This window comes from Brassica oleracea, chromosome C4 (genome assembly GCF_000695525.1).
Source record: "Brassica oleracea var. oleracea cultivar TO1000 chromosome C4, BOL, whole genome shotgun sequence".
NCBI classification, from domain to species: Eukaryota; Viridiplantae; Streptophyta; class Magnoliopsida; order Brassicales; family Brassicaceae; genus Brassica; species Brassica oleracea.
Genome location: NC_027751.1, coordinates 22,987,190 through 23,002,138, shown reverse-complemented (window position 1 = coordinate 23,002,138; position 14,949 = coordinate 22,987,190). Strand labels below are relative to the sequence as shown.

At 35.6% G+C, this 14,949-nt stretch overlaps 1 protein-coding gene and 1 pseudogene across 1 annotated transcript in view; both read left to right on the top strand.

Annotated features, from left to right (window-relative positions):
• LOC106338415 overlaps nucleotides 1-3,298 on the top strand; it is an 11,733-nt gene extending 8,435 nt beyond the window's left edge. The window contains 1 exon segment of the mRNA XM_013777396.1: nucleotides 2,928-3,298. Coding sequence (XP_013632850.1) covers nucleotides 2,928-3,298 — 371 coding nt within the window.
• A 22-nt stretch (nucleotides 3,299-3,320) lies between these two features.
• On the top strand, nucleotides 3,321-9,861 carry LOC106338414 (annotated as a pseudogene).
• Nucleotides 9,862-14,949: the final 5,088 nt, after the last annotated feature.

The following is a 14,949-nucleotide window of genomic DNA, read 5'->3' as shown; positions in this document are numbered from 1 at the left end:
TTACGCTAATATGGATTATTTGTTCTGGAGGAAGAATAATATAATGGAGCCAGAAGATGATAGGGACCCTTATCCTTGGATAATTTGGTACATTTGGAAAGCCAGAAATGATAAGTTGTTTAGAGGCATCGATAGAGACCCATTGGAGCTAGTTAGGTATGCAGAAAGTGAGTGTCAAGCTTGGCATAATGCGAGGGAAACTATACCTGCTCCCATACTGGGACAGCCCGAAGTGGAAGAGCAAGCCGTAAGCTTGGGTGAGATATGTATGGTGGATGGCTCGTGGACCTCCACAGCTCAGTTTAGTGGAATGGGATGGGTCTGGAAGGATAGCACGGGAAAAATTCAACTTATGGGTTCCAGGAATCTAACGCGGCGCGAAACACCTTTACATTCAGAGTTGGAATCGCTAAGATGTGCAATGGAGTGCATGATACAACATTCGACCTGCCAGAGATTTGGGACGGATTGCAAGGACCTGATCACAATGATGCAAGAACCACAAGCATGGCCCAACTTTGCAACGGAGCTGGAAATCATTCAAACCATTCGGTTGTGTTTTTCGGAATTCAAGATCACCTATTTACCAAGGACACAAAATGAGATTGCAGATTCGCTAGCTAGGAATGCACGTTCTTTCCATAGATCTTTATGTTTTGTTGGTTGTTCTATTCCGGTCTGACTTCCCAGACCACCTCAAGTTTGAGTAATAGAATAGCCGTTTGCTGTCACAAACACATTTATAATAGACTAATAGTGCACAATACACGTTAGTGTATATATATATATATATTTGTATATATGTATATATAAACACAATCTGAGAGTGTAAGAGAATCCTAAAACAGTTTCACTTGAAAAAAATGAGATTTCATCTATATACATAGTTATATTATAATAATATAACTAAAATTATTAAAATCTCATATTAATTTCAAAAATCACAAATGTAATTTTAATATGATCATTACAAAACTCATAAATTAAAATGCATAACATAAATACAATGTATTTAATTTATATGACAAATCAAATAGTTTATGTAATTTTTTATACTAATAAAATGTATATGAAAAGTTTAATCACGTTTTTCTGGGATTTTACAGGATCAACATGTGTCGATTCACAGGTTAATGGCGGGTTTTTCGATTTTATTGAATTTTAGTTAATGAGTTTTTTTTTCCATTAAATAGAAACCATATTATATATGGTTACCAGGTTTACTGATTCGGCTGCGGGTCTAAATCATGTACGAAAACACGGCTTATATCTTAAGTTGTCTATAAACCAAATATGTATCCAACTAAAAGGAGTTAGATATTTTGTAAAAGTACAATAATTTTTCACACCATCTAAATAGGGGTGTCAATTCGGGCTGGCCCGGCCCGGCCCGGCCCAAACCCGCTAAGCCCGTAAATATTTGAGCCCGGCCCGGCCCGGCCCGAAAATTATTTGGGCCTAGAATTCAAAGCCCGGCCCGGCCCTTATAGGGCTATAGGGCTTTTTGGGCTTTTGTGGGCTTTTCAAAAAATAATTTGTCATTGTCACTTCCATCGTTTTAATACATGTGAATTTTCATTAAAAAAAAGAGTTTCATTTTTAAAAAATAAAAAATTTATAAAGTGAGTTTAAAATTTTCTTCTCTATCACAATTTTTTTATTTTTTCGTATGCTTTAAAAACATTTTATACACAAACCAAATTTAATAAGATTTAAATAATCAATTATCAATTAAAACAAAAAATATAAGAGAACAAAATTTATGATAAACATGGTCAAACGTTTCATACTTTGTATTTTGAAAATAAAAACATGTTGTACATGAAAGAAGAAGGTACTTTTGTAAAATTTAAAATGTAACACTTGTAATGATGAAACAATAAAGTGCATTAACAACTTTTATATTTGCTTTATTAGAGTTTGGATAAAAATATTAAAATAATATATCAATACTAATAATAGTTTCAATTACAAGAAAAAAGGATAATATTTACGCTAAAATATAAATTTCGGGCTTTCGGGCCGGCCCTAGCCCAAACGGGCTTAAGCCCAAAATACCCAAAGCCCAAATGGGCTTAGCCCGAAAGGCCCAATTTTTTTTGGGCTTATAAAGCGAAGCCCAAGCCCGGTAATTTTTAGGGCTGGGCGGGCTCGGGCTACGGGTTTCGGCCCTAATTGACATGTCTACATCTAAATATAGTGCACTATTAGTCATCAACAATTGGTTTCAGTTTTTTTTTTTGGTTTTTGGTTTTTGGTATTGTGTTTCTAGAAATTTAGAATTTCTTTATGTACTTACAAAGTATATTCGGTTTCAGTTGAGTTATTTTGGTTTCTGCTTAGGTTCAGGTACCAACGTTAAGAACCAGTTAATATCCAAAATAAATTTGGGTCCAATTTGTTTCTAGTTTGATATGGTTTTTTGTAATTTCAGATTTATAATATAAATATTGAATAATTCGGGTTGATCAGTTTAAATATCGGGTTATTCATGTTGTTTGGACAAAAATACGAATAATTCATATAAATTTTAATATTTCTAATAAAAATGGGTAATTCGCTTTTTGAATAAATCACTTTATAAATAATATTTTTAGATATTTGGCTATTTAGAAATTAAATATAACTAATATTTGTTGGTATATAATTTGTATTTAAAAATTTTGAATACTCTTAGTTTTTGGTTCTGTCATGGTTTTTTTTCTAGAGATATTAGATCCGCTCGGTTAAATATGAAATTCAGTTTAGTTTTTTTTTATAGTACGGTTCGGTTTCTTGGTTCCCGATAAATATGCTCAAATCTATATTTTATCTTATATAGAAATTCGTGTAAAATAATTTATTTAATTCCAAAATAAATTTGCGCTTCGAAAGCGCGGATCCAAATCTAATGTTATGTTAATAACAATACTCTTCACCATAGATAGGTCTTTGCAAGTCACGGTCGGAAAGATTCAACAACAACACCGCCGGAAAATACGAGTACGTCGACGTTCGTTGCGGCGGAGATTATAATCGTTATATTGTTGAGACAAATCTCGCCGAAGAGTTTGAAATAGCCAGGCCAACGAAGAGATACACCTCCATAATAAGCCAAGTGCCACGGGTCTTCGTGGGAACTCCGGAAGATCTGAAAAAGCTCGTGAAGATCATGTGCCATGAAATGAGACGGTCGATGAAGCAAGTGGGGATACACGTGCCACCATGGAGGAGAAAGGGTTACATGCAAGCTAAGTGGTTCAGTTTTTATTAGCGAACTTCGACGACGACGAATCACGAAATGGTTGATAATATATAGTACTAATAGTAGCGTCGATACGATGGGGTTTAGAGGTTGTAAGGAAGTGTTTGGGGAAGCCAAAGATCTTGAGGTATGATTGGTCAGCTTTCGGTTGCTTTCAACGCTAGTGGGGTTGAATTAGTGTAAATGTATAGAACCAAGTATGTAACCTTTTGAGTTTTGAGCTTATGTAGCTTAAGTTTGTGCTTGATTTCTGTACATATATGTGATTATTTGGGTATTTAGTTAAAGCAAATGAATATATATATATATATATATATATATATATAAGTTTAGCCACGGTACCTTTTCTTTTCTGTTTTTCGGTTACTACTTAGTACTTACTAGTGTTAATCGATGATACGAAAACGTTAGTTTGGAACGGTTTAGCAAAACTGATCACGTGATATCAGATTTATTTTGGTTTAATATTTTTTTTTCATCACAGAGTCAAAATTCAGAATCTTGTTCAATCTACTTATAAAAAAAAGTAGATCTGGTTGAATATAAGACTATCTAGCAAAACTGAAGAATGAGTTATTCTATCTAATTTGAAAGGTTGTTTGGGGTTAGCATTTGAAGTTGTTGTGTTCTTTCTTCTCGTTTTAGATTTCATTCGTTTTTGCTATTAGTTTCTTCCGTATTTTCTGTCAAAATTATTAAAATTTAGTATAAAATTTAATATTTACAAAAAGAAGAAGAAGAAGGTAAGAGCAACATTATCGGTGATATACTAACATTGAGTATCTAACTACACTACTAGTGTTAAAATTTAAAACCAATATAATTATTTCAAAAAGTAAACCATAAAAATGTGAACCAATAAAAATGATGCAAGTGGCATTAAAACATTTTGAAGGGTTTTTAAAAGTTGTATTTACAGGATCGATTCTTTCTGTTCTGACCCATTTTTTCATTTTTAAAACTAAATAATCATTAGTAACCTGTCATCATCTTCTTGTTGGAGAAGCTCTAATTTGGCGTTTAAGTATCTTTCTCCGAAAATGTTTAGTTTGTTGGATTGTGATTTAATATGATTAAAAAACTCTCTCTGTCGAAAACCTGATTTAGTGCATTTTCCTCCGGCGGTTGTTCTTGCGACACCGTCGGCGGCTCCACCCTCTCTCCTTCTCTGTATTTTCTTTGCTTCTTCTTCTTCCTCTATCCCTCTCCGAGATGTTTGAAACCCTAGAGTGTACGATTGATTTGGGATCTTCAGATCTGGGGCCCCAGAATTTGGTTCCTTTTGACGCCGTGTTGCTCCGGTGTTTCGACAAGGTGTTGGGAGACGTGGAAGTGGTTGGAGTCGGCTCTTAGGGTGGGCATCGCTTATCGGGTGGTAGATCTCTTTATCCGTGCGGTGTTGTCCGGCTTTGAAGGCGCGTGGGGTGTGGTTTCGACTCTCCTGGCTCAGATCTGGTATGGTCTTGCGTTGGTGAGGTGTGGCTGTCGTTGGCTTCCTTTTCTTTGCCTTGATGTCTCGGCAAGGGAGTGGTCCTCTTCAGCCCTCAAGGGCGTACTTTGGACTTTGTTTCTGAAGAGCGCGTCAGTGTTCTCTCCTATGGCGGTGTCATTGGTTGATTCCCGGCGGCGCGTGAGATGGTTCTAGTTCTTTCTGCTGTTCGGTGAATGGTTCTCAGGCGGTGGCTTTCCGATCTCCTCTTCGTCCTTTGCCTTCCTCTCCCTTTGGTTTTCCTGGTTGTGGTTATCAAGTTTTACATTGGTGCGTGGTCTCCGTCTATCTCCGGCAGTTCTCGCTTGTTTAGGTAAAGAAAAGAACCTGCTCTAGTTCTTAGAGTTAGGAGTACGTGTGGAGCTTGGTTAGCTTCGTGGGTCTTCGGTGCTCTCTAGTTTCACAGAGATGGCATGCTTAGGTGTTTCTCCATCCCAGTGACATGGCGGTCAGTTGATTGCTCTGTCAGGTGATCTCCTTTTCTTTTCAGTACATGTTCTCTTCCACCTTTGTCATGACTGCCTTCTTTGCAGCCCGGTTTTACGTGCTTAGTAGCCAGTAGTTGTATAAGTGTGGGTGAGAGTGAGGTAGCTTTGGCTCCTCTCTGGATTAACAACAATCCGAAAGGTGAACATAATGTAAGGCCCGGAGTTGCTCTCGCGACTTGTCTGTGTTGTCTGACCATTCTCCAGCTGAATAGGTGTTGTCGTACCATTTTACTTGAATCCCTCTTGTCCACTGCTGTTTATCCCCGTATAGGGTTGATTATATTTGGATTTGGTGTCTCTTTTTGCTTTACTTTCAAGTTGTACCTCTTTTTCTGTTTCTCTTCTATGTTTATCTCTGTAAAACTTCTGTTCCGATGTTTTTAATACGAAAGCCAGTTAAAAAAAAAAAAGTGTTCAGTTTGTTTTACTTCACTTTTGTTTTACATGAAAGAAATGTGTTCACAACTTTTGTTTTCCTACCTTTTTAGGTTTCGTCAAATGCCCATTATAGGTTTTACGATTACAATTTGCCAACTTATCTGTAAGCATATTGTTTGCATTCGATTTGAAATGAGCAAAAGCTTTTGGAGGCCCATTAATAAACTGATCTTAGCCCACTATTATGTGAAAACAAACGGAACTAATCCGAATTAAATCTTCCGAAGTAATCTGAATTGAATCTTCTTTTTGAACAAATCTCTTATATATTAATTGACAAACGTTACAACGTTATTTTGTAGCAACGTGTCACCATGAGAATGAAATTCAGATTTATTAGAGAAATAGGTTGGTCCATCTTAACTTATATTATACTTTTTATTAGACTAACTATTAAATTGATAAATAGTGTACATAAAAATATTCTTGCACTTTTCTTAAATAAAAACTACAGAATTGCCTAATATGATTAACATATATATGACAATTAATGATAAGAATGATAAATATTTGATAATAATTTTTGTATCTTAGATATTTTTTGTTTAATTTTATATTATTAAAAGATATTAAACAACCACATTAACCATATAAGAAAAAATAAATTTTTTCTTATATGTTATATTTTGAATTTTTAAAACGACTATAATTAAACAAGATACAAATGATTCTATTAAAACGACTATAATTAAACAAGATACAAATGATTCATTTCTCCAGTACCCTAATAAAAGCAGAGACCACCAAAACAATACTTGAAGAACTAATTCTAAGAATTTCACAGAGAAACAATGTCGGTTTACCTCATTCTCGACCTTTGCCTCTTCCTAATCCACCACCACTCGTAACCCAAATTTTGATTTCCTCTGTTTCACTCTCTCCCTCGATATCGAGCTTCGTAATCCACCAACCCTAATTTCGATTTTTTTCCAAACTGAGGAAGAAGAGCAAGACGACGTCGTCCTTCTCTTTATTTAACCGAAATTAAATGGTTAAGTAAACCTGTTAACGGCTTGATAACACCGTTTACGGTTCTGTGGCAATTGGTTTAAAATGGTTAGTTTATGTATGTAATTCAAATATTTGAGTTATTCGTGGGGATTTTGGCATGGTAAAGAAGTTTGTGTGTGAATGAGCACAGATCAATTAATTCATGGGGGAATTGGCCATTTTCCCTATAAAAGCGCCTCGATCCTTATTTTATGATGTACGCTAGCTTTTGCAAGAGTTTTTAGACCTGTTTTGACGATTTGCTACTTGTAAGGGAGAAGGATCCATCTCTCATAGAGTTGATCATCCTGAACCCTCTTTGTTTCTATTGGATTTATATGTAGTATTATTCAAAAAACATGTCTAGGGTTCTAGGGTGTTGATCGCATGAGTTAAACATAGATAAGCAATAAATTAATTTATCTTCATTCATATAAACACTTACTGGTTGCATTAACCTGATCAATTAATGTTCGAACCTAGGTTTAATCAGCTCGCTAAGCACGTAGAAGGTGACTTGAATCCATGTGAGTGAGCTTAACAACCCTAATCAGCGAGATTAGATATTAGGGTGTTAGGTGAACCTATCGGGTTTGATCTCTACCGCATGCGAGATTGTATCTTGTTCCAAGCGAAAGCTTAGGCATCAAGATTGATCTGCATAGGGGTCAGTACTAAGACAGTGGGCTGATCTAATTGGGTGATATGAGTTCTAGATTGTGCTTATTTCGTGCTTGAATAATTGTTTGACTCAGTCGTGTCTGCACCCAAGGAAGAAACCCTAGGCTGGATTTTTATTAAATTTGCATACTTTAACAAATCTTGTTATTTGTTTCTTACGAAACCACCATTTAAACCCCCATCATTGTTTTAGCTTAAAAGTCTAACTGATAAGATAAAGTGTAACTTGTCCTCTGGATTTGAATATAAAGTATTACAACAGCCACTGTTAACTTGACAGTAGCAACTTGCTACTGATACTCGAAGCTGCACCCGAACCCGACCCGAAAAACCCGAACCGAAATCCAAACCAAAGTAGCAAAATACCCGAACGGGTATTAAGTTAGGAGAGATTGGATATCCGAACCCGAATGGATATCCGAAGATAACCGAACATATATATATATACTTACCCTTATATTTCTAGTTTACATCTCTCATTTTTTTAAATATTTATATTGATGTTACACATACTTTAAGATCATAAGTATATATATAATTATGGAGAAAATGATTTGATATTCATTTAAAATGCATGTTAAACTTTTTGTTTCATGTATTAACAAAAGTTACATTCAAAGTTTAAAAACATATGCAAATTAATATCTATTTGTTTTTGAAATATTATCTCCAAACCTATTAATCATCCAATCTATAAAAAATAAAAAAATCAGTTACGTGAAATCTATATTTTTAAATACAAGAAACTTAAAAAATGAAAAATTTAATTTTTTTTTCTTTTAAAATCTAAATATCCGAACCCGATTCAAAATAACCGAACCCGAACTAAAAATACCCGAACCAGACCAAAGTACAGAAATACTCGAACGGGTTCTCTATCCCTATACCGAAATACCCGAAAATTCAAAATACCCGATCCGAACCCGAACGGGTATCCGAACGCCCACCCCTAGTAGCAAGGATTCATTTTTAGTGTATCAAGATTCTAGAAGAAGAATGGGAGAAGGAAGGCTGCGAGGTGATGATAGATGCTTGGTCTGATATGAAAAGAAAAAGTATAATGAATTTGTGTGTGAACTCAAGAGGAGGTACATGTTTTCTTCATCAAAAGACACATCTAAGGATTCTCACACTGGTGACTACATCTTCCAATACATTGACCAGTGGAGTGAAGATATAGGATCTGAAAAGATAGTGCAAGTGGTCACAAACAATGCTACCAACAATGTGGCTGCTGCGAAGATGCTAAAAGAGAAGAGACCAAGGATATTTTGGACAGGATGTGCTGCTCACACATTGGATTTGATGCTTGAGGGAATTTCCAAGCTTCAATATTTTTCTAAGATAATTGAACAAGCCAAGGCTGTGACTATCTTTGTCTACGCTCATCATAAAACCTTGTCATTGATGAGATTTTTTACGAAGAATCACGATATAGTCAGACCAGGAGCGACCAGGTTTGCTATCTGTTTCTTGACATTGCATAGTCTATATGACAAGAAGGCACAACTGTAGAGCATGTTTAGTAGTGGTGAATGACATGATTGTAAGCATTCAAAGTGGGTGAAGGGTAAGAATGAATTTGATATTTTTATGAGTCATGGATTTGGAGCAGTGTGATGGTTGTGTTGAAGATCTTCAGTCCTCTAGTTAAGGTTCTAAGGCTAGCTGATGGAGAGAAAGTGCCTTCTCTTGACTTCATTTATGGTGAGATATTAGAAGCTAAAAATTCTATCAAGGAAGCATCAAATTATGGACCTATCTTTCGTAATTATCGATGAGAAGATGAAAAATAGGTGGATTGCCCTTTGCATATTGCTGCATATTTTCTCAATCCCTTTTATTTCTACAAAGACTCCACCATAAAAAGTGACTTTGAAGTTATGGAAGGATTCATAGCTTGTGTAGAAACTTTCTATCATGGAGACTTGGAGAAGCAAGATAGAGTTGTGAATCATGAGCTCAGTCTTTACAAGAATAAAATTGGTTCCTTTGGTAGAACTTTAGCATTTAAAGGTTGTGAGAATAAGGATAGCGAATTTGATCCAGGTTTGCTTGTTCACTTTAGTTGTCTTTAATTCACTTATAATCTTTTACTCATCATAAATGTATCAGTTGCTTAATCTCAGGTAATTGGTGGTCGACATATGGATGTGGCGCACCAACTCTTCAAAAATTGGCAACAAGAATCCTTGCTTTAACATCAAGCTCTTTCAGATGTGAAAGAAATTGGAGTAGCTTTGAAGGGGTTAGTCTCTTAAGAATCTGACATCATTACTGGATTTTTTATGTTCGTTTACTGCAGATACACACAAAGAAGAGAAACAGACTATACGTCAACTGTTTAAACAACCTAGTGTATGTCCAATTCAATGCAAAGCTCTTTAGCAAGAAGAGACAAATCAGAGAGAAGAATGTTGATGCAGTTGAAGAATGGCTTGTGGGACGTGTACAATATATAGACAGTGATCTTGGTTTGATGCTTTCTACTCAAGCTCCAAGAGTAAGAGATCTTTATGATGATGATTTTGAATCTGAAGAAGAATATGTGTAGATATTGAGTTTGAACCGGATGTCTATCAAGATATTCCTACTTTCAGGGAATCACAACAACAACAACCTATTTAGTAAGGTTAGTGTTTGAACTTGATGTCTTTATATTTTTCTGTCAGTTTCTGTCTTTGCATTTAACTTGATGTATCGTTGCTTATTTTGTGCTTCTTTTGATTGTATGTTTTACTCTGATATGCTTTTGTCTTTGTCATTGCAAGTGTATGTTTCAACTTTCAGTAGCTAATTCCTAACAAATCTTTCAATTCATGGTGTTTCTTGATCTTCAATGACAAAAAGGATGAACCCTAGCAATCATAGTATATTATTTTTGGCGGTCTGAAGATCAAGACAATCTATTATTTTGTTTATCCTATGAATTGGAGTTTACTTTGTACTTTTTGTATCAGATGTGTAATGGAAAAAATATTTATCTTGTATGATCTTTAAAAATTTAATACATATCTTTCTCTAATATTTTAGTTAAATTATGTTTTATACTTTAAAAATACAATAAATTATACAAACACCTAGGCCCTGAGTACTCCCCGATTAATCTCTAATTTTCCATAAATCGCTAGGTGTGAGCCGGCCGCCCGGCTAACGCCTAGCGTAATTCCAAATGGAGGTTATAATAAAGTTATTTATTATGGTTTTTGAGTGCTACCGTGAATGTATTTTATGATTCATCAATTTTTGACATAAAGTCATCTTAAATGTATGTGTTGTTACAAACAAATATTTTCTATAGACTATAGTCACATATATTGTACCGTACGTAATTGAATTTGACGGTCTGTGATAGCATTTTCTTTAACATTGGAAAAATAAGAACATACATAAAACAGAATGCTAAATTTTTTTCGGCTCAATGAGGCCAATATACATATTCTTGACGTAAATTAGGTGATCGTGCTTTCTTTTTTGGGAAGTTTACTAAAACGAGTCAAATTACTTGAGTTATTACTAGAATAAATCTTAAAAGTTCAAAATTACTAAAATATTTTTATGGTCGAAAATGTCATTTTTTACAGTTGTGAGCAGAAAGGTATATTACAAAATTGCCATTTAAATTTTGAAAAAAAATTCATCGGCAGATTTATTTGACAAAAAACCAAATCTATTGTGATATAAATCTGTTAATTAAACCTGCTGTTAAATTTATATCTGTCGTGTATTTGGTAGCAGACTGAAGATTTATCTGTCCGATTTAATGTCATCAATAGATTTATTTGTTTTAGTCTATCGAATGAAGTGACAGATTTTTTAAAATTGGCAGTTTTATATCGTATTAGTTAGATTTTTTAGACCGATTTAAAATTACCTTCAACCGACTTTTTAAGAGTAATAGACATAAATTTTTATGAAAGATATGTTTATCCGATTTAAATTTCTGGTCGACTTTTATATTCATTTGGTGGCAGATTTTTAAAATTGTCATCTTTGACGGCAGACTTTTAAATCAAATTTTAATTACCAGATTAAGACACACTTATTGTAGCAGACTTATCCACTCGAATTTCTGGTTAAATTCACTAAGATTTCGGTTTGGTATAACTTGGTTCAGTTTAGATTATTTTTAGTTTAAATGAATTTTTAATTTTGGTTGGAATCAATTTGTTTTCGTTTTAAATTAATTTAAACCTCCGGTTAAAACAGTTTTAAAAGTTGGTTTAAGTTAAGAATCAGATTACACCACGTTTCCAATTAGGTTATACGTTCTCTGTCGTCTTCTTCTTCTTGTTACCTCTGATTCATAACTTTTGGGTCCACTTTCATGGGGATCTACAACGGTATCTTTTAACTCATATTGATAGGAGAATAATGGATCACATGATTCTCGTCTCTGGGAAGTGGAAAGTTGAGAAAACTAAGTGGTTATTTGAAGTAGACAATGATCGAGGTAGCATAATAGTTGCTGCGAATGAGGACACTCGATTTGAGGACTTTGTGAAAATCATATTTGAGGATTATGGAGTTGATTTTGCAGAAAATGACTTGGAACTGAGGTACCTTTTTCCGAAGCAGAATCTACACAATCAAAGCATCAACACACCACCTGTGAAAATAGGAAACGATAGGCAGTTTCATGCATTCCTGGGTGTTTGCAAAGTCGAGAACGTTCGGCTATGTGTGGAGCTTAAATTGAAAAAAATTGTTGGAGAAGGAGCTGGTGAAGATCAGAAACAACCCATACATGGAGATGACTCGTTGTCTGAAGACGAAGAAGATACGGACGAAGAGGTTGATCGATTCGATTATTGCGATGATTCTGATGGAGCAACATCTGATGATGAAAACTTTACTACATACGGGCTTCAACCAAACCATGTAGAAGAGGTTCATGGATCGTCTACAAATCTAATTTATGCAAGAAAGACAGAAGAAAGAGACTCTCCAATGAGTATGTCCGATTTGCGCTCATTCATATTTGACGTGGGGCAGAATTACGATTCAAAAGATGCATTGGAGACACGTCTGAAGATATGTTCAGTTGTCCACAAGTTTGATTTTGATGTCATTGCATCAACGCGGACACTGCTCTTTGTAAAATGTTGGCTAAAATGATGTACATGGAAGCTAAGAGCTACGCCAGTAGGTAACTCTTTCAAGTTTACAATCCGAATATTTGTAGATGAACATACCTGCTCCATAACATAACGCTCATCTCGTTCCCGACAAGCTACTCCCGAGATTCTTGGACTCTTGTACAAAGACTATATTGGTGGGGTTGATCCATCAATTTTGCCACGTCAAGTTTCTAGTGCTATGAACATGAGCTTCGGAATCAAGGTTGAATAAACTTGTGCTTCAAATATAGTCTCTTCTCCAGCCTTTACTTCCTTTTAAATGGGTTACTGTTTATTGTTTATTGCAGATGGATTACTGGAAATCTCATCGTACACTTATAGCTGCTAGAGATCTCGTAATGGGTTCAGCAGAGAGTGGATATGAGGAATTACCTACTTACCTGCACATGATTAGAATGTCAAATCCAGGGACTTTAACTCGACTGGAAGTTGATACAAACAACAGATTTAAGTACTTATTCCTTGCATTCGGCGCTAGCATTGCTGGATTTCCATATATGAGGAAGGTTGTCGTGGTTGATGGAACATTTTTGCAAGGGAAATACAAAGGAACGCTTCTGATTGTAAACCTGACCGAGAAGAAATGTTCTTGCCGTAGATTTGATTTGGAGAAGCTACCATGTGCTCATGCTATAGCTGCTGCGGAAGCTAGAAAGATGTCGTGTATATCACTTTGTCATCATTACTATCGGAAGCAATACCTGTACAATGCGTACTACACAGCTGTTATGCCCAAAGATGACGTCCTTCCAATTCCAGAAGCGCTTGCCAAGAGGATATGTTTACCACCCGAGGTCCGCAAACCACCGGGGAGGCCAAAAAAATCAAGACATAAATCCATTTTGGAGAAAGTTGCAATTAAGAAGCGGCCACGGAAGGAACACACATGTCGAATTTGTAACCAGAGTGGTCATAATTCTACAACATGTCCTCTTAAGTGATAAGTTTTCGATTTAGTTTGAGACTTTTGTCATTATATTATGGTTGATTTAGTTTGTCTTTTTCCAGATTTTTCCGCCAACTCAGCCGTGTGATCCCCGATGATGAAGGATTGGCGTTAATCTCTGACAGGCACCAGTCAATAGGGAAAGCTATTGCAGTGGTCTATCCATTGGCAAGCAGGGGAATTTGAACGTACCACTTATATAAAAACATCTTGTTACGATACAGAGGGCGTGATTTGTTTGGATTGGTCAAAAAGCTGCAAACTCTTTTAGGTTAACTGATTTTCAAGAAACCTTCGAGACAATCAAAGAGTTAAACCCAGCTTTGCATGCATATCTGGAACGTGCTGATGTACGTAAGTGGGCACGAGCTCATTTTAAAGGTGATAGATATAACCTCCTTACAAGTAACATAGCTGAATCCATAAACAGAGCTTTGTCCGGTGCTAGAAGCTTGCCAATTGTTCACCTTCTAGAGTCGATCAGATTAATGATGACACGCTGGTTTGCAACAAGAAAGCATGACGCTGAGTTGATGAAAACCTCTCTTACTCGAGGTGTAGAGAAGGTGTTGGAAGTAATATATTTTGAATCAGGTTATGTGTTTTGTTAGACTATTTGCTAGTATACTAAGATTTAACATTTGCAGGGCCGGATACCTATTGCTAATCTACTAAAGGTTCAAGCAATAGACATTCATCAGTCAAAAGTAACAGGAGTCTCGTCTTTACATGTTGTAAACCTGACCGAGAAGAAATGTTCTTGTCGTAGATTTGATTTCGAGAAGCTACCATGTGCTCATGCTATAGCTGCTGCGGAAGCTAGAAAGATGTCATGTATATCACTTTGTCATCATTACTATCGGAAGCAATGACTGTACAATGCGTACTATTGCAACCAGCCATAATTCTTTGTTGGCCAAGCTTCTCTTGGTAGCAACAAGGTCAAATAAAATCTTGCACTTCTATCTCCATAACCAGACTCAGCATCTTCCCTACAAAGAAGAAAAACAAAGAATAAGACCAGGTATCTCAAAAAACAATTAAGAAAGAACAAGGTAGGATGGAAGAGAGGAAACTTACAGATCAGACTTAATGAAGTCCAATACTTTCTTCAATTTCTCTGGAGCCACCTTAGCTAATGGGTCATAAGATTCCTTGGAGACCGTTTTACCAGATATGATACGTTTCATTGTTGAATTCCCTACGTATGGAAAAACTTGAGTCTTTGTCAGCTTGGTTTTTCTTTTGCGTGTAGGCTCCTCCAAAATTGAAGCTAGTGCTTCCAACGCCAGTCTACACTTTACACTTTTCTGCCATTTTAGATGATCTTCCCAATCCTCTGTAGAAATGGACTGCTGTGGGATAGAAAAGGGTTTCTCTATCTTCACTTTTTTCCCTGGCATCGTCTTGTTAATCTTCTTCTCCTTTTTTACGACACGTTGTATTGGTAAACCATCAACTGAACCTTTTTTTGTCTGAACCATCCAGGACTGTCAAGTATAAAAAATCAGTTAGTATTTTGTATAAAAAAA